The sequence below is a fragment of the Ranitomeya imitator genome, chromosome 2 (assembly GCF_032444005.1).
Source record: "Ranitomeya imitator isolate aRanImi1 chromosome 2, aRanImi1.pri, whole genome shotgun sequence".
In the NCBI taxonomy this organism is placed as follows: domain Eukaryota; kingdom Metazoa; phylum Chordata; class Amphibia; order Anura; family Dendrobatidae; genus Ranitomeya; species Ranitomeya imitator.
The window spans coordinates 669,696,351-669,717,357 of NC_091283.1; the positions used below are offsets into that span (position 1 = coordinate 669,696,351).

The following is a 21,007-nucleotide window of genomic DNA, read 5'->3' on the forward strand; positions in this document are numbered from 1 at the left end:
CCTTGGCGCTGTAGCTAATCTCCCTGGACATGGACGGCAGAGAAAAATTGATGAAAGGTTGTAACACAGAATAGTCCGGATGGTGGACAAGCAGCCCCCAATCAAGTTCCAATGAAAATCAATCTATCCTGATGGCTCAGGTTGCATCAGTGTCAGCATGACAGGCATAAAAAAATCCAGACTGCAGTTTGTTAAAAAAAATCCTTTTTGCAATAGAGCAAGATAGAGCTTTTTGTTAAAGCACATTATTCTAATGTTTAACGAAAACAGAATGAGGCCTACAAGGAAAACAACACAATCTACAATCAAATATGGTGGAGGTTCAAAGTTGTTTTGATGTTTTGCTGCCTCTGGAACTGGGTGACTTGACTGTGTGCAAGGCATTATGAAATCTGAAGATTACAAAATAATATTGGGTTGCACTGTAATGCCAAGTGTCAGAACGCTGGGTTTACGTCCCAAGTCATGGGTTTTCCAGCAGGACAATGATCCCAAACATACTGTACTTCAAGAAGCACCCAGATATGGATGGAAACAAAGCGCTGGAGAGTTCTGAAGTGGTCAGCAATGACTCCGGATCTAAATCCCATTGAACACCTGTGGAAAGATCTTAAAATTGCTGTTGGGAGAAGGCACCCTTCAAATATGAGAGACATGTAACAGTTTACAAAAGAAATGTGGTCCAAAATGCCAGCTGAGATGTGTAAGATGATTGTTGATGGTTATAGGAAGCAATTGAGTGCAGTTATTTATTCCAAAGGGTATACATCCAAATATTAAGTTGAGGGTGCCAACAATTTTGTCAGACCATTTTGGGGTTTAGTGTTGCTCTGCGTTTTTGAGGTGTTCCAATACACACAAAGAAAATAAACATGTGTATAACAAAACGTGTAGTTATAATAATTTTCTGGAAGTAATACTTCATTTTCTGGAACAATTTCAAGGGTTTCAACACTTTGGTCATGACTGTATAAAATGAAATTGACCATCTACTATATAATTGTTTAAGGGTCACTTCTGTCTTTCCGTCCTTCTGTCTGTCTGTCACGGATATTCATTGGTCGCGGCCTCTGTCTGTCACGGAATCCAAGTCGCTGATTGGTCGCGGCAAAACAGCCACGTGTACAGTACTATATACCACATGACTGCTATATACTACGTGGGCAGTACTATATACTACATGGCTGCTATACACTACGTGTACAGTACTATATACTACATGGCTGCTATATACTACGTGGGCAGTACTATATACTACATAGCTGCTATATACTACGTGGACAGTACTATATACTACATGGCTGCTATATACTACGTGGGCAGTACTATATACTACATGGCTGCTATATACTACGTGGACAGTACTGTATACTACATGGCTGCTATATACTACGTGGGCAGTACTATATACTACATGGCTGCTATATACTACGTGGACAGTACTATATACTACATGGCTGCTATATACTACGTGGGCAGTACTATATACTACATGGCTGCTATATAATATGTGGGCAGTGTTATATACTACATGGCTGCTGTATACTACGTGGCCTGTGTTAGATACTGCGTGGGCTGCGTTATATACAACGCATCGGGTATTCTACAATATGTATGTATGTATATAGCAGCCACATACTATATAGCACAGGCCACTTACTATTTGTATGCTATATTCTACATGGCTCCTATATACTACGTGGCCTATGCTATATAGTATGTGGCTGCTATATACATACATATTCTAGAATACCCGATGCGTTAGAATCGGGCTACCATCTAGTCTCCTATAAAGCCCATCCATGTGCCAATGAAAATCCATAATCTCTTCCCGGAGAGGGGAAACAATAGATGCTTGTACACGCATACTTTACAAACACAGCATTTAACTTCAGACATCAATGATTAACAGTCACATGTATGTAGTTAAACAGCAATGATCGGCACTAGCTTCAGCCACTGCTGTTAAAGGCTCATACTGGCTGCATAACACAGCTGGTACCTGCCTTTTATGCTCCATACACGCATTTCTGATACTGATGCTCATGTGCAAAGGGAATAGGCAATCTAGAAGTAGCAGAGGCTTTTTACAGTATCATTAGAAATGCAATGAAAATCTGTCATATTGTGGTTGATGTGCTTACCATGTACCACTGCTTACGGAATAAAGGATCTGTGGGCATCAGATTGACCTGTCTTTTTGTTCTTTTCTTTACAGTCTGCTGTTCAAACCAATGGACCTGGAGGTGACAGGAAAACACCTTAAAGGGTTTGTCTCCTAATTCATTAGCTAAAAAATTCAGTAGTGCACAGCTCCCGTGCATCCTGGCTTCCAGCTTGCTAGGGGGTGGTGCACACATGGCTGACTGACAATTCAGACCAGTGGTATTGTGGCACTACTGGTCCGAATTGTGCACACTTTAATCTTGCTATAACCAGGCAGTATTGCCCCTGAAGCATCAGAGCAGCCCCGTGGCAGAGAAGCTGGCCGGATGCAGTAATTACAAGCTCTAGTGGACAGAGCTTGTAAGCACTGCACTCCTTGTCTGGAAAACCAGACATTTCTGATAGCGACAGCTGCAGTGGCTGGTTAACGTAGGTAATATGCAGTAAACAGTTCTTGAGAATGGGGAAGATTTTAATTAGAAGCTAATTGCAAACTTGCTTCTTTCTTTTACAACTACTTTGAAATGTTAAGCATCAAATAACTTGAAAATTACCATTTAGTACTGCAGAGAAATATTCAGGTCATAATCACAAGATGAGTACCAATAAAGCTGAAATAAAAGATCTTTATTTTTTTGTTAATACCGGGAATGAAGGCAAGTCTTGTGTAAATGCAAAGGAGAATGTGTGTATATGGACAGATCTGTTGAGGGCATTTGAGGAATCAAATTACGGTCACACCGTGTAAAAATATAACTAAATGGAGGCCTGATGCTATCTCATCGGGAGGGTGGTAATGACACAAATGGGGGGGGGGCATGAGGCACTGTTGTTGCCTAATGGCATCCTGTGATAATCTAATGACTTTTGCATCAGGGGACTCATGTGCTTGATGCCTATGCTTATATGCATTGCTTTTGTCCCAGCTATACGGTTGCTCTTCAAGAGTCTCATTTGCCCTTTGTGGTCTTCGACAACCTTTGCTTCTTTCCTTTCATTGTCATTGGTGTACTTTTTATGAGGAGCCATGTTGGCGCTATTTGCTTTTTAAAGGGGTTTTCCCATAAACAAAAGTTAATTTTAAAAATTGTCTGACCGTGTAACGAACATACCACAGCTCCTGGACAGGGGAGGAAGCAAAAGACAATACTGACATTACAGCAGATCGCAGAGGATACATTTTGCGAGGTAAAATATTTTTTAAAAACAGTCAGTGAAATATTTTACCTCTCAAAATGAATTCACTGTGATCCCCTGCTGTAATGCCAGTTTTATCTTTTGCTTCCTCCCCTGCCCAGGAGATGTGGTATGCTCCTTACACTGTCAGACAAAGTCAGTTTTTAAAATGAACTTTAGTTCGTGGGAAAACCTCTTTAATGTGACAGGCTTCATCTGCCTGTAGGCACGTTGCTCATCTGCCGCTGGGATCAGCCAAATGATTCACTGCACCTGCGCATAATTCGCGCAGGCACAGTAAATCAGACCACTGCCATCTTTGTGCACACAGATAGCGGCGGTCACATTAAAACTGCGCAGGCACTCCTCCTGTACAAAGATGGAGGCAGTCAGTGAATCATTCGGCTGATCCCAGTGGCGGCGTGGTCATGACAGTGTTCCGCTGGTGGTACTGCACAAGAGGCTGTGTGAGTGTGTGTGATAGTGTGTGTGGTGCGACTGTGTTCCGCTGGTGGTACCGTGCAATAGGTTGGTGCCAGCAACAGTTTCCATATTGAGACACCCATCACTTGGGTGTCCCAATATGGCGGTCGGTGTACTTCCTCCGCTTGGAATTCTGGGATACGGTGACATCTGGACAGAACAGGAAATTAAAACATTACAAGGCAATTATATAAATAGATAAGGCTGGCTTACTCCCTAAAATACAATTTCAATTATTTGAAACCTTATGTTTAGATTCTTGTTATTAATCCTGTTTTTTTTCTGGTGAAGAAACTAGCCCTCAGGCATACAGTCTAAAGGTACCTTCACACATAACGATATCGTTAACGATATCGTTGCTATTTGTGACGTAGCAACGATATCGTTAATGAAATCGTTATGTGTGACAGCGACCAACGATCAGGCCCCTGCTGGGAGATCGTTGGTCGCTGAATAAAGTCCAGAACTTTATTTCGTCGCTGGACTCCTGCTGACATCGCTGGATCGGCGTGTGTGACACCGATCCAGCGATGTCTTCACTGGTAACCAGGGTAAACATCGGGTAACTAAGCGCAGGGCCGCGCTTAGTAACCCGATGTTTACCCTGGTTACCATGCTAAAAGTAAAAAAAAACAAACACTACATACTTACCTACAGCTGTCTGTCCTCCAGCGCTGTGCTCTGCTCTCCTCCTGTACTGTCTGTGAGCCGGAAAGCAGAGCGGTGACGTCACCGCTCTGCTTTCCGGCTCCCAGACAGTACAGGAGGAGAGCAGAGAAGCAGAGCGCAGCGCTGGAGGACAGACGGCTGTAGGTAAGTATGTAGTGTTTGTTTTTTTTTACTTTTAGCATGGTAACCAGGGTAAACATCGGGTTACTAAGCGCGGCCCTGCGCTTAGTTACCCGATGTTTACCCTGGTTACCGGCATCGTTGGTCGCTGGAGAGCGGTCTGTGTGACAGCTCTCCAGCGACCAAACAGCGACGCTGCAGCGATCCGGATCGTTGTCGGTATTGCTGCAGCGTCGCTTAATGTGAAGGGGCCTTAACACAGCCCAGCTGGCTGCACTGTCACAACACTGCAGGGGGTTCAGAGGTGAAAGGCTGTGTGCTGGGACACCAGGGTTTGGGATGCATTGCATCTCTCCCTTTTCTAAAGTTATCCAGCAAGAAAAATCAATTTAACAATTCTATAAAAAAACAAAATTGTAGGTGGACTTAATGAGAATTAAACAGATTAATTTTATTACGGTAATTGCCCTGCCCTAGGAAAATAGTTTAGGGTTTTACTGTATATATCATTTTTAGGAGAGATAGAAAAAGTTGACAAAAAAAAAAGATGAATGAATTGAAAATTATATGTAAATCAGATTTTTTTTTTTAGATTAAATCCTTTAAAAGGTGATTTCCTATACATCACCAATATCAGATTGGGGGCAATATGACACCCAGCGCTCCTATCAGTTATCAGCATAAATAATCAATCAGCTACGGCAGGAACTTCATAGGTTCCATACACTTAGTTTAATGTTTGCATGCTCAACTCCTAATGAAGTGAATGTAAGTTAAGCTGCATTACCTGCGAGTGGGCACCACAAAGCTGTGCAATTTTGGCTCCATACACATCCACCAACCCAGGTCTGATAACAGCTAATTGGGTTGGGTCTTGCGTGACAAAAGTCTCAGGTTGATGACAATTATTATAGGTCTTTAGTATCAAAGTAGTGGACAACCCATTTAACACCTACATCCCGAAGCCTGTTTTCAACTTCCTGACTAGGCCTTTTTTTTAATTCTGACCACTGTCACATTATGAGGTCATAACTCTGAAACGCTTCAATGGATACTGGTGATTCTGAGAATGTTTTCTCGTGACATATTGTACTTTATGATAGTGGTAAAATTTCTTCGATATGACTTGTGTTTATTTGTGGGCAAAAAATGGAAATTTGGCGAAAATTTTGAAAATTTCGCAATAACCAAACTTTTAGTTTTTATGCCCTTAAATGAGATACTATTATAGGAAAAAAATGGAGACACAAAGCGCAAAATAGGGTCTTATCCTCTAGATAACCAAGAGAGCTTTCTTAGGCTACGTTCACATTAGCGTCATGCGACGCAGCGTCGCCGACGCAACGCACGACGCATCGGAAACGCACGCAAAAACGCACCTTTTTTGACGCAAGCGTCGGACGGATACGTCGTAAAACGCAGTGTTTTTGGTGCGTTTTTGTTGCGTTTTTACAAAAAACGCAGCGTTTTACGACGCATGCGTTGTCAAACACTGATTAGATCTTTACACACAATTTAGTGTCTAGACACTAGATAACACCACCAATGAATAGAAGAGGGTGGGTCTAGTGTCTAGACAATCGATAATGCCACCAATGGGTAGATGGGGGTGGGTATTAATGTAATAGTGGTATATATACCCCGGCATAGATTATTTCCAACCATAGAGCATCAAGATGGATCGTCCCATGGAGAGTATCTACCTCAATTTTGAGCTGGAATTAGCCCTTGCTATTGCTTATGCTATTGCCTGTCATGAACAGAGGAAAAGAGACAAACTACGGAGAAGGAGTCGTCGGCGTTTTTGGCTACACCCTATAGTGGAAGTCCGAGAGAGTCGTGGAGCCTACCATTGTCTGTTTGGCGAATTAAATGAGAACCAGGACAAATACTTTGAATACACCAGGATGTCAAAAGACAGCTTCCGATATCTGCTGCGTCTGGTGGAAGGAACCATTTCCAGGCAGGACACGCAGCTCCGTAAATCGATTTCCCCTGAGGAACGTCTGCTGGTGACTCTACGGTACGTAATGGAATGTGAAGGATTTATATGTTCTTGCCATTTTTTAAAGTAACGTGTTTTTGTTTTGTGGGGTGGGGGATTGTTATTAAAAATGAAAAATTCTTTCATAACAATTTTATTAATTATATTTATTTATTTTTCTTCTTGTCAGTTTCCTGGCTACCGGAGAGACATTGAGATCACTGCATTTCCAGTTTCGGATTGGAGTCTCAACACTGTCGGGTATTATTGCCGACACATGCCGCGCATTGTGGGACAACCTCCGGGAGGAATTTTTACCCATCCCTACAAGAGAAATATGGCATGCCAACGCCCAAAAATTCGAACAAGTGTGTTCTTTCCCTAACTGTATTGGAGCCGTGGATGGGAAGCACATTAGGATTACCAAGCCTTCAAGAAGTGGATCTCTTTTTTTTAATTATAAAAAATACTTTTCCACCGTGCTGATGGCAATTGCAGGTGCGGACTGCAGGTTTCTCGCTGTGGACATTGGAGCGTTTGGTCGTGCAAATGATTCACGGACATTTAAGGAGTCTGATATGGGCCGAAGATTGTACAATAACAATTTTAATTTCCCCCATCCACGACCTCTTCCCAACACCGACGGCCCGGCCCTGCCATTTGTTGTTGTTGGTGATGAGGCTTTTCAAATGAGTGGCAACCTACTTAAACCGTACTCAAGTCGTGGGTTGGACCGCACGAAAACTATATTTAATTATAGACTGTCCAGGGCCAGAAGAACTGTGGAGTGCGCCTTTGGCATCCTGGTCTCCAAATGGCGTATCTTAGGATCCGCTATAAATTTGAAAATTGAGACAGTGGATGAGGTGGTGAAGGCGTGTGTGGTTCTCCACAATTTTATTATTGATAAAGAGAGAGTCAACGTGGAACTCGATGAACCCATACCAAATCCATTGCCTGATTATCAAGCTCATCCTCTGCGGACAACTGTGGAGATTGCTCATATGAGGGACCAATTTGCTGCATACTTTGTTTCTGATGTTGGCCGTGTTTCATGGCAAGATCAAATGGTTTAATTCTGTGGAGTCTATGTCATTTAACCATACTATGTATGGTTATTGTTAAAATGTCCCCTGATTGTATAATGCGTTGTGTTTTGAAATAAAGTTCTTGTGCCTTTCCGTTTTCAAAAAACAAATCTCCCATACGTTTTTCCATAGTAATAGAATTGTAAAATCCAATTTTATTGAAAGTAATGTGTGTCCCACAAAATTTGTGTGTTCCATAGTTTTGACGTATAACATAATCGGCTCCCACCTTGTCAACCATTTTTAATCCTGCAGACTATTTGCATATGGAACCAGGCTTGACAAGGAGGGAGACGATCATGTTTGCAAAACTCTACAGAGTGAACACTATTGTACTCAGGATGCTAGAATACGTCCAGAGTCAAATAGTGGCGACACTGTGAACATTGCTTCCACCTCACCTGACCAATAATCTTAAGGTACATTAATAAAACTATTATCCAACGATACCGACCAGTGATACGACTGGACCGAGATCGTTGTTTAGTTGTCGCGTGGTTGCTGGAGAGCTGTCACACAGACAGCTCTCCAGCGACCAAAAAAGAGCAAGTCCCGTGTAATCTGGGTAATGTTATGAAGCGCTTTGCCACACTCACGATGTTTACCATTGTAAATGTAATTTTAAAAAATACAAAAAACCCTTACACTCCGGTGTGTGAAACATCCATCGCCGTCAACTTCCCGTACTGTGCCAGCCCTAAAGCACAGCACAGCGTTTATTATTAAGTCAACGGTGTGCTCAGCTTTACGGGCGGGAATCACAGTGTCAGTGCGGAAAGATGACGGCGAGGGACGTGGTAGACACCTTTTTATATTTGTGGGGTATTATTCACTTTTTATTTGAGTGTTTAAAACAGTGCGCTAGTAACCCAATATTCCCTTGTTTAAAACAAAGACATCGCTGGATCGGTCTAAACTCGCCGATCCAACAATGACAGCGTCTGATCAGTTACCCAAAAAAAATTCCAAATCATTCGCTGACACCAAAAAACTCACAGCAGGGGCTCAATCGTTTTACGATTTCAGAAAAGATAACGTTGGTTACACACAAAAACCAACTTTATCTATACTGAAATCGTTGTGTGATGGTACATTGTAAACTTGACATATTGAGCAATGCTGTTTGTGTTTGTAACATCTGAGTACAATGAGCGACAGCCCTATAAAACAATGAAAAAAACAAATTGATAAATACTGTCAGACATTGCACATCAGGTGTTACAAAGACAAGATTTGTGTATACGGCGCAAGGTGTGATTTGGTGCAAACTTTATTTGAGACAATAAAAACTAATTTTTTAAAAAAAATAATAACATTTATTTAGGGTACAAAAAAAAAAAAAATTGGGAAATGTTATTAGGGGGTACCAGCATCCGCAATTAAAGGGGATTGATATCCCACACTTTTTGGGGGTGTTGAGGAGACCGAGGAGGAGGACGAGGGGGAGGAAGCAGCATACTCTATGACACTAGACGGGATGCCGACATCAATCCAGCCAGTGGATGGTGGCGAGACTAGCAAAGCAGGAGGTGAGGGAGGAGGAGGGACGACCAGTGTCCTTGGCTGGCTACTCCGGCTCCGGGTAGACCCAGGCTGTGTAGATGGTGTACTCCTTGTATACCCAGGCTGGGTACTGGGTGTACTCCGTGTAGACCCAGCCTGGGTACTTGGTGTGCTCCGGGTCGACCCGGGGTGTTTTCTGGTGGTACTTTTGGGAGCAGCCATAGCCAAGGTCGTAGTACTTGTCGTCGTCTTCTTCTTCTTTTTGCTCCTCTCTCCCTCTGGGTGTGGGTCGGCTTCCCGTCTGTGTCCCCTTGAAGGCCTGTCAGGCTCTGAACTTTGGGGCTCTGTTCTGTGGTGGCGGTGGCCCTTGGCACGCGGAGCTCTGTGGTGGTGCTCTGCAGCAGGAGTCGGAGTCATGGCAGCCAGCGATGGTACTGCGGGCATATTTGTCGCTGACTGCATGACCCGAGCCTGCTGCAGAGCACTGACATATACATTGTTGCAGCCCTGCATGACCGAAATCTGGAGTTCCGGCGTAAGATGTTCAACCATGCCGTTGTGAATGGCAGTAAAAAAATGTTTGGCCAGCCTCGAGAGATCCGTTTCGATGTTTTCAAGACGCGATTCGATATTGCACATTTTATCGCACAGCGCCTTGAAACCATTCTGAAATACGGTGCTCAGATGTAAAAATTCGGGCATGGGCGCCCTGTCCGAGGCCCGCTGACGCTGTCGGGAAGACCCAAAGGAAGGAGCGACAGAGGCCTCGGCCAGGGGAACATCTGATGGACCGGCTGCCGGTTCGCCAGATTGTGGTGGTGCAGACCTGCTCTCGCTGTGGGATGGCTGCGACTGTTCAGATGGCGCTTCACAAAGGACCGCTTCAGAGGGTCGGACAGTCTCGCGGGTGCTGCTGTGTGTTCTGTGAAAACATAAGGAAACCATTAGTATACTAAATATCACATTTCACATGCGTCATTAATTAACTTTACCGCCAGGTATCCATTGCCGCCATTAATATTAACCTATTTTTAATATTGACACTGCATAAGCACCATCAATATTAAAAAAAAGGTATTTATTTAATTCACAATAGTCACCCATGGTTGTGGTTTGCAACGCCAGACAATTATGCTTACGTTGGAACTGCCATGACGTCACGGTCATGTGACCGAGACGTCATCACAGGTCCTGCGAGCTGAGCAACCATGGGAACATAACCTGCTTTGCAGTGGAATGTATGCCGTATCTATTATATTTAACTTTTTTGTGTATAAAAAAATCGGGGATACACCTGGATAGCCACTATACTACTACACTATTAAATATTGGCTGGGCATGGCCAATCTACTATTTTTCTGTGTTCTGTATACTTCAGATTTCAGTGAAATTGCTAGTAAGTCAAGCTCAACATTGTAGTAATCCCAGAAGGCTCGGAGCACGGAGCCGCTGTGTCAAGTGTGAGAAGACCAGAAATGAATAAAAAATTCTAGGTCAACGAGGCGTGAAAAGTAAAAACAAAATACTTTATTCACTTCAATCAGAAGCAGAGGATGAAACATCTGCACAATACAATAAAAACACTATCTACGCGTTTCAGGTCTGATGTTCCCTGTCACCTGAAACGCGTAGATAGTGTCTATTGTATTGTGCTGATGTTTCATCCTCTGCTTATGATTGAAGAGGATAAAAGTATGTATTTTTTACTTTTCACACCTCGGTGAACTTGCCTTTTTTTCTTCCTTTCTATACTTGGTACTTGCCAAAATAAATGGCTGGGCAATAAGCTACGTGGCTGGAATGTAGTATGTGAATATGCATGTTGTAAAAACTAGGTGTGTGCATAGGTACTATACTTACTCTCTGCTTTCAAGGACCGGTCGCAAGAACTGCAGTATACGGTTGTACTTGTACACCGAGGTCCTTGAAGCGGCAGCACCACTACGAGTCTGTCCCTCCTTTTTCAGGCCCCTCCTGAAGCGGTCCTTCATGGAGCGCCATCTGGTCTTCAATTGTTTAACTGTGTATAAATTGAAAAAATAAAAAAGGTTTTAGATAATATATTGAAAACGATTACGCAACCGTGTGCAATCCCAATAGAAGACATCACAGACGGTTGTGTAATCCTGGCATGATGGGTCACAGCAGCATTTTGTAAATACTTACGGAAACTAGCTTTGGCCTTGGGTGAAGCGCTGTCGAAGCCATCCCACAGCGATTGTGCCACCTCTATCCACAGACGCCGCAATATGCCCTGGTCCGCGTGCCGGGGGTCACGGCTGTCCCACAACGGGCCCCGTGCTTCAATGGATGCCACCATCATGTCAATATCGAGTGGTTCATCCAGGGCCCGTTGTGAAACCTAGAAAAAATGGAAAATATTAATGTTTGAAAGATAAAAAAAATTGTCCCTACCTCCTCCACCGCCACCTACTACACACAACACCACAACCTCCCACCACCCCCCATACCCGCAAAAACAAAAAAATTAAACAAAAAAAATGAATAGGTTTGAAATAAATACTTACTCTCCGTCCTGCAACCACAGCTTGGCCCCGTCGTCCCTGCTGCTGCTCCCTCTCTTCCTCCTGGTTCTCCTCCTCACTTGAAGAAGCCTGCAAAATAGTTTACCAAAAAGTTGAGTGACCCATCTACAAATGACAGCGAATATAGTAAGCAATAGTAGATCATGTACTCACCGGACTCCTCAGCGGTGGGGTGTGGCTGGAATCGCTGCCGCTGGCCATGACTAATGCAATTCTGAAATAAAGAACAAAATAACATTGATACTATGCTCCTATGCACAATCCAGCAATAAATAAAAATAAAAAAAAGTCATTTAAACCACAAAGAACATTGCACTCCAACTGAACTAACGCTGAGCAAACAACACTGCCACATTGATTAAATTAAAGAAACAATGGCAGAGACAACCCAATGCCAGAGTACAAAAGCCTAAAGATAAGAAAACTAATCTACAACAGACCCAATGTAGTAATCCCAAAAGTTTTTTTTTTTTTTTTTTTAAAGTACAGTATGCACGGAGCAACACAAAAAACACAATAGTTTTTTGAAAGTAAAAAATTAACAACCCCCAAAAATTAAGGGCAGAAACATTAATAACACACCATACTTTACAATAAAACCGACAGGGACGGAGACAAAAGGGCCATACAACGCCATACATCACAACCATAAATATACAACGATGTCTTTACACAACCACAGTGCTGAACATAATACACAACTTGCAATAAAAAATTAATAAATGTAATAAAAGGGCGCAGAATCATTCTATACTACCATACTTTACAATAAAACCGACAGGGCCGGAGACTATTAAACGCCATCATATAACGCAAGAATAAAACATCACAACTGAATACAAAAAACACCACCAAACCAAAAAATGGAAACGAAAAATCTATCCTGGAAAGAACAATAATCAAGGCCGCAGACAATGAAACGCCATCCTATACCACGCCATACATCACAACCAGACTAAAAATACAACAATATCTTTAACCACAGTGCAGAATATAAAACACAACTTGCAAAAATAATTTTAAAAAACATGGAGAAAATGCACAGAATCATTCTATACTTACATCTCTGGACAGCGGATGAATAGTAGAAGTCGTCTGGTGTTCTGGTGTGATGCCTCTAGATGTTCTGGAGATGTGCCTCTGGTGTCTTGCCTCAAGATGCTGCAGCAGAAGTGACAAACAATCCAACATTCTTTATATATGGGGGATGTTTTTCTCACTGTTTGCACTGTCTAGACGCTGTCTAGACACTTTTTTGTTTCATTTTATCTAACGACGCATGCGTCGCACAACGCACGCACGACGCACACCCGCGACGCAAGTGCGTTGTCAATAGGTTTCAATGGGAAATTGTAACGCATTGACGACGTAAGTGCGACGCAAGTGCGACGCGCGCGTTTTTTGGACGCTACAAAAATGCTACTTGTAGCGTCTTCGACGCCACCCAGGTGCGGTGAAACGACGCATGCGTTGTGCGTTTTACCGAAAACGCACGACAACGCAACGCATGCGTCCCCAATGATAAAGATAGGGGCGCATGACGCATGCGTTGTCGTGCGTCGGCGACGCTGCGTCGCATGACGCTAATGTGAACGTAGCCTTAGAATTGCTCACCTGATTTTGTTGAATGAAGAGCATGTAGCGATTTCGGCTGCTGCAGATCCACAAGCCGATCAACGGCCGTATGACAATATAAACTGTGCAGGAAGTGTGGGTTAAATCCGTGCTGCCTTAATAATGAAGTTCCAAATAAATTTAAAAGGTGGTTTATTCAACAACAGATGGATAATTTCATCTGGATGTTCCTACAAAGTCCAACTTCTATCCACTTGAAGACAAGGGTCATCACATAAAAGTATTTAATGATATAGTATTAAAACAACTGAAGAATATTATAACTACCAACAAACCTTCCAACATTTGTAATAAAAAGAAGAATTTAAACCTCAGTTTAGGGGAAAAACAGGCGATGAAATCATTAGCTTCAAATAATAACATTGCGATCAGATCAGCAGACAAGGGGAGAGGGATAGTGATACAAAATCGTTGTGACTATATTAATGAAGCTTTAAAAATTCTCTCGGATAATAACTATTATAAGAAAAGTTCCTTTAATAACTATGCATCCTCCATACGGAAATATAATGATCTTATTGCAGAAGGATTGACCCTAAAATATGTTTAGTAACAAAGAAAAAAGCTTTTTAATACACAAAAATATACAACTCCCCCCAAGGCAGGCCCATTATTGCAGGTATAAATTCACTGACTTCCAATCTTGCACAATATATTAATCGAATTATGCTTACACATGTTTTTAATCTTAATAGCCATCTTCGTGATTCCTCCCATTTATTAGTGCTTTTACAGAAAGTTTTATGGAAACCTGAGTACATCTTTCTTACTATGGATGTTTCAGCACTGTACTCAGACTACTATGTTTTCATTACATCCTTAAATTTGATAATAAGCTCTCCTCAATTCAAAAAAACGTTCTAATTAAACGATTGGATTTTATACTAAAAAATAACTATTTTACCTTCGAAAATGAATTTTATCAGATCAAAGGGACCGCAATGGGCTCGAAAGTAGCACCTACTTTCGCAAATCTTTTTATGGGGGTTTTTGAGGAATTATTTATTTTAAATGAAACATGGCAGAAACAAATTATTTTTTTATAAAAGGTTTATAGATGACTTTATATTTATTTGGGATAACACAGAAAATAATATTGATAATTTTATCCAGCAAATTAATAATAACTGGGGTCTTTCATTTACTGCCTTTTATGATAATAATAATAACATAAATTTCTTGGATGTTACACTCTTTATAAAAGATGGCACTATCTGTAGCAAAACATTTTTTTAAAAAGTTGATGCAAATAGCTACATTCATTTCAGCAGTGGTCATTACTCCAAATGGTTAAACATTATTCCAAAAAACCACTTCCGTCAAATTATAAAGAACTGCACTGCTGATATTGATTATAAGGAACAATCCACCATATTGAGCAAAAAATTTCGTGCTCAGAACTATTCCACAAACCTAGTAAAACGAGCCTTTGACAATTCTACGAAATTAAATCAAGGAGCACTACTAGATAATAGAGTAAAAAATCCTGATGATAAAAAATGTAAGATTAATTTTATAACACAGTATAACAATGAACATAAATACGTGATGTTCTCCAAAAAAAACTGGTACATTCTATTAAATGACCCCGTTCTGAGTAAAGTTCTCTCTAGAAATCCTAAGATTACCTTCCGCAGAGCACCTACCATCAGGAATATTATAGCACCGAGTCGTCTGAAACCCTCAAACAATCAGAGGGATTTATAAATGTGGATCAAAAAACTGTCTATGCTGCTAAAACATCAAACATAAAGCAGACAGCATTATCTCCTTTGCCACCAAAGAGAAATTTATGATCTCTCATTTTCTGAATTGCAATTCAGAATATGTAATTTATGTAATTGAGTGCCCTTGTGGCAAACAGTATGTTGGTAGAACCATTCAACCACTCCATCTACAGCTAAATTCACACAGGCACAACATAAAAAAGGGCCTCCTTACCCATGGACTATCTAGACATTACACTCTAATACATAATAAGGATTTTAATAATTTGAAAATCAGTCCCATTGATCACATCCCTGAAAAAGTTCCCAACAGAACTATGAAATTAAATAGAAAGGAGGTGTACTGGATATACAAACTAGGGAGCTTGAAACCGCAGGGTCTGAATGAGATCACTGAGGCTTTCATTTAATTTGGTAATATATACAGTGCCTACAAGTAGTATTCAACCCCCTGTAGGTTTAATAAGATGCAAATAAGTTAGAGCCTTCAAACTTCAAACAAGAGCAGGATTTATTAACAGATGCATAAATCTTACAAACCAAAAAGTTTTGTTGCTCAGTTAAATTTTTATAAATTTTAAACATAAAAGTGTGGGTCAATTATTATTCAACCCCTAGGTTTAATATTTTGTGGAATAACCTTTGTTTGCAATTACAGCTAATAATCGTCTTTTATAAGACCTGATCAGGCCGGCACAGGTCTCTGGAGTTATCTTGGCCCACTCCTCCATGCAGATCTTCTCCAAGTTATCTAGGTTCTTTGGGTGTCTCATGTGGACTTTAATCTTGAGCTCCTTCCACAAGTTTTCAATTGGGTTAAGATCAGGAGACTGACTAGGTGTTATGATCTGGTGGTTTAGGAGCAACATAGGACGAGCTCTGAAGGAGGTGGTATCTGTACTGACCGCAAACCCTGAACCTAGCAGCGCAACTAGAAATAGCCGTGGGGGGTACCTGACACTCCCTAGACCCCTCGGCACAGCCTAAGATCTAACTTCCCCTAAAGACAGAAACAGGAAACCTATCTTGCCTCAGAGAAAATCCCCAAAGGAAAGATAGCCCCCACAAATATTGACGGTGAGAGGAGAGGGAAATAACATACGCAGAAATGAAATCAGATTTTAGCATAGGAGGCCATACTAGCTAGATAGATAGGACAGGACAGGATACTGTGCGGTCAGTATTAAAACTACAAAAAATCCACACAAAGTTTACAAAAATCTCCACACCTGACTAAAGATGTGGAGGGTAAATCTGCTTCCCAGAGCTTCCAGTTTAACTGAATTAATCCATACTGACAAGCTGGACAAAAACATAGAATGTACCGAACAATGAAGTCCACAAAATGTGGACAGAAAAGAGCAAGCAAGGACTTATCTTTGCTGAACTGGTCAGGATATCAGGGAAAACCAAGAGAGATGTGAATCCAACCAGGAACCATTGACAAGTGGCACAAGCTGAAGGGGAGAGCCAGGCTAAATAGCCGAGCAGAATAGACAATTAGTGGAAGCAGCTGCTGACTGCTAAATCCAAGGAGCAGCCATTCCACTTAAAACCACCGGAAAGAGCCCAAGAGCGGAATTCACAACACTAGGCCACTGCAACACCTTGATTTTTTGCCTCTTGAACCAGGCCTTGGTTTTCTTGGCTGTGTGCTTTGGGTCGTTGTCTTGTTGGAAGATGAAATGACGACCCATCTTAAGATCCTTGATGGAGGAGCGGAGGTTCTTGGCCAAAATCTCCAGGTAGGCCGTGCTATCCATCTTCCCATGGATGCGGACCAGATGGCCAGGCCCCTTGGCTGAGAAACAGCCCCACAGCATGATGCTGTCACCACCATGCTTGACTGTAGGGATGGTATTCTTGGGGTCGTATGCAGTGCCATCCAGTCTCCAAACGTCACGTGTGTGGTTGGCACCAAAGATCTCGATCTTGGTCTCATCAGACCAGAGAACCTTGAACCAGTAAGTCTCAGAGTCCTCCAAGTGATCATGAGCAAACTGTAGATGAGCCTTGACATGACGCTTTGAAAGTAAAGGTACCTTACAGGCTCGTCTGGAACGGAGACCATTGCGGTGGAGTACGTTACTTATGGTATTGACTGAAACCAATGTCCCCACTGCCATGAGATCTTCCCGGAGCTCCTTCCTTGTTGTGCTTGGGTTAGCCTTGACTCTTCGGACAAGCCTGGCCTCGGCACGGGAGGAAACTTTCAAAGGCTGTCCAGGCCGTGGAAGGTGTTGTGAATTCTGTGGCAGAGCTCCCTCCTGTGGTCACAAGTGGTACTTCAGCTGGTTCTCTCTGTGAGCTTCCGTTGGTGCAGGAAAGTGGTACTGCGGCTTCTGAGTTTCCTTCCTCAGGTGATGTGGTGAAGTCGTTAGGTGCTGCTCTATTTAACTCCACCTAGTGCTTTGATCCTGGCCTCCAGTCAATGTTCTAGTATTGGACCTGTTTCCTCCTGGATCGTTCCTGTGGCCTGCTGCTCTGCATAGCTAAGTTCCTCTTTGCTATTTGTTTGCTGTTATTTTCGGTCCAGCTTGTCAATTTGTTTTTTACTGCTTGCTGGAAGCTCTGGGACGCAGAGGGTGTACCTCCGTGCCGTTAGTTCGGTACGGAGGGTCTTTTTGCCCCCTTTGCGTGGTTTTTGTAGGGTTTTGTGTTGACCGCAAACTTACCTTTCCTATCCTCGCTCTGTTCAGAAAGTTGGGCCTCACTTTGCTAAATCTATTTCATCTCTACGTTTGTCTTTTCATCTTAACTCACAGTCATTATATGTGGGGGCTGCCTTTTCCTTTGGGGTATTTCTCTGAGGCAAGGTAGGCTTATTTTCTATCTTCAGGCCAGCTAGTTTCTCAGGCCGTGTCGAGTTGCATAGGGAGCGTTAGGCGCAATCCACGGCTGCCTTTAGTGTGTTGGAGAGGATTAGGGATTGCGGTCAACAGAGTTCCCACGTCTCAGAGCTCGTTCTTGTTTTTTGGGTTATTGCCAGGTCACTGTATGTGCGCTGACCTCTATGTCCATTGTGGTACTGAATTACCTTTCATAACAGGAAGGCTAACAGTAGTTCCATAAGCCTTCCACTTCCGGATGATGCTCCCAACAGTGGAGACAGGTAGGCCCAACTCCTTGGAAAGGGTTTTGTACCCCTTGCCAGCCTTGTGACCCTCCACGATCTTGTCTCTGATGGCGTCGGAATGCTCCTTTGTTTTTCCCATGTTGACCGTGTATGAGTGCTGTTTACAAGTTTGGGGAGGGTCTTAAATAGTCAGAAAAGGCTGGAAAAAGAGATAATTAATCCAAACATGTGAAGCTCATTGTTCTTTGTGCCTGAACTACTTCTTAATACTTTAGGGGAACCAAACAGAATTCTGGTGGGTTGAGGGGTTGAATAATAAATGACCCTCTGAAAAGACTTTTCACAATTTAAAAAAAAAAAAAAAAAAAAAGAAATAACATTCTTTTTTGCTGCAGTGCATTTACACTTCCAGGCTGATCTACAGTCCAAATATCACAATGCCAAGTTAATTCCAAATGTGTAAACCTGCTAAATCTGCAGGGGGTTGAATACTACTTGTAGGCACTGTATATACAGAATTGTCTATGTAATCTCTATTTTTTATAACTGCTAATCTATATATATATATTTTTAATTCATGAAAATGATCAAATAATTAGTCTGATGTATTTATAGTCCCTTTGATATGAACAATGTTTTTAATTATTTAGTTATTTATTTTTTACAATTTAATCTATATATTATTATTATTATTTATTGTTATAGCGCCATTTATTCCATGGCGCTTTACATGTGAGGAGGGGTATACATAATGAAAACAAGTACAATAATCTTAAACAATACAAGTCATAACTGGTACAGGAGGAATGAGGACCCTGCCCGCGAAGGCTCACAATCTACAAGGGATGGGTGAGAATACAGTAGGTTAGGGTAGAGATGGTCATGCTGTGGTTTGGTCGATCGGTGGTAGCTGCAGGTTGTAGGCTTGTCTGAAGAGGTGGGTCTTCAGGTTCTTTTTGAAGGTTTCGATGGTAGGCAAGAGTCTGATGTGTTGTGGTAGAGGGTTCCAGAGTAGGGGTGATACGCGAGAGAAATCTTGTATACGATTGTGGGAAGAGGAGATGAGAGGGGAGTAGAGTAGGAGATCTTGTGAGGATCGGAGGTAAGTACCGGAAGACGAGGTCACAGATGTATGGAGGAGACAGGTTGTGGATGGCTTTGTACGTCATGGTTAGGGTTTTGTAGTGGAGTCTCTGGGCAATGGGGAGCCAGTGAAGGGATTGACAGAGGGGAAAGGCCGGGGAATAGCGGGGGGACAGGTGGATTAGTCGCGCAGCAGAGTTTAGAATAGATTGGAATATATCCTAATTCGTGAGAAATATATTTAGTAAATAATTAGTCTAGTCTAGTGTGTATATAGCCCCCTGATGTGGTTGATGATTTATTTGTTGGGGTGGTTTGTATTGGTGTCCATCTCCTGGATTGGAGTGTGGACATATGTTTTTGTTTGGAGCTCAATGCCATGTCTCTCCCAATTGAGTTAGATTACTTCCAATGTTTGCCTTGGTAATAGGATACACTTGGGGCTATTTTTAGAATGCTTATCAGCCATCATTGATTTTCTCTGTGGACTAGTGTTATCAGGCTGGATAGAGATGTTAAGCCATGTTTCCTTCAGCACTTCAGTCTCACTGACATGCTATAGCCTTGGTTCTCTCAGATTACAGATGAAGCCCTCCTGTCCTTATCTGTGCAATGAGTGAATACTTTTATCCACCCACAGAAGAGTTTGCTTATGTTTTAGAATAAATATATTTTTAACAATTTCTAGTGCATTTCACCTTTCCACATTCTTTGTAATGTTATCCTCTCAATACTGAACAAATCCTTCCCAAAAAAACAAAACAAAAAAAATCAACAAAAAAAAAAACCTTTTTGAGGTGTAACACACGCAAAATTAGATGATCGTGTGAATGTGTCACCTATTTTTAAGAAATGAAGTCCCTCAATTATCTAAGACTATACAGTTAGGGCCAGAAATATTTGGACAGTGACACAATTTTCGCGAGTTGGGCTCTGCATGCCACCACATTGGATTTGAAATGAAACCTCTACAACAGAATTCAAGTGCAGATTGTAACGTTTAATTTGAAGGGTTGAACAAAAATATCTGATAGAAAATGTAGGAATTGTACACATTTCTTTACAAACACTCCACATTTTAGGAGGTCAAAAGTAATTGGACAAATAAACATAACCCAAACAAAATATTTTTATTTTCAATATTTTGTTGCAAATCCTTTGGAGGCAATTACTGCCTTAAGTCTGGAACCCATGGACATCACCAAACGCTGGGTTTCCTCCTTCTTAATGCTTTGCCAGGCCTTTACAGCCGCAGCCTTCAGGTCTTGCTTGTTTGTGGGTCTTTCCGTCTTAAGTCTGGATTTGAGCAAGTGAAATGCATGCTCAATTGGGTTTAGATCTGCGGATTGACTTGGCCATTGCAGAATGTTCCACTTTTTGGCACTCATGAACTCCTGGGTAGCTTTGGCTGTATGCTTGGGGTCATTGTCCATCTGTACTATGAAGCGCCGTCCAATCAACTTTGCAGCATTTGGCTGAATCTGGGCTGAAAGTATATCCCGGTACACTTCATAATTCATCCGGCTACTCTTGTCTGCTCTTATGTCATCAATAAACACAAGTGGCCCATGCCATCACGTTGCCTCCACCATGTTTTACAGAGGATGTGGTGTGCCTTGGATCATGTGCCGTTCCCTTTCTTCTCCAAACTTTTTTCTTCCCATCATTCTGGTACAGGTTGATCTTTGTCTCATCTGTCCATAGAATACTTTTCCAGAACTGAGCTGGCTTCTTGAGGTGTTTTTCTGCAA

General features: G+C 41.9%; 2 protein-coding genes and 1 long non-coding RNA gene across 3 annotated transcripts in view; 1 reads left to right on the plus strand and 2 right to left on the minus strand.

Annotated features, from left to right (window-relative positions):
• LOC138665493 (proprotein convertase subtilisin/kexin type 4-like) overlaps window positions 1–21,007 on the minus strand; it is a 524,777-nt gene that overhangs the window by 384,309 nt on the left and 119,461 nt on the right. The window contains exon 3 of the mRNA XM_069753025.1: window positions 2,145–2,240. Coding sequence (XP_069609126.1) covers window positions 2,145–2,240 — 96 coding nt within the window. The remainder of the gene's footprint in view (window positions 1–2,144; window positions 2,241–21,007) is intronic.
• LOC138667901 (uncharacterized) lies at window positions 6,082–7,674 on the plus strand. Its single transcript, XM_069755974.1, has 2 exons — window positions 6,082–6,637; window positions 6,789–7,674. Exons 1-2 carry the CDS (start codon window positions 6,291–6,293, stop codon window positions 7,672–7,674), a joined length of 1,233 nt encoding a protein of 410 aa, XP_069612075.1. The 5' UTR covers window positions 6,082–6,290.
• On the minus strand, window positions 11,716–12,893 carry LOC138665494 (uncharacterized). Its single transcript, XR_011318478.1, has 3 exons — window positions 12,798–12,893; window positions 11,889–11,949; window positions 11,716–11,804 (listed from the first exon to the last, which is right to left on the minus strand). It is a non-coding gene; the product is annotated as an uncharacterized lncRNA (long non-coding RNA).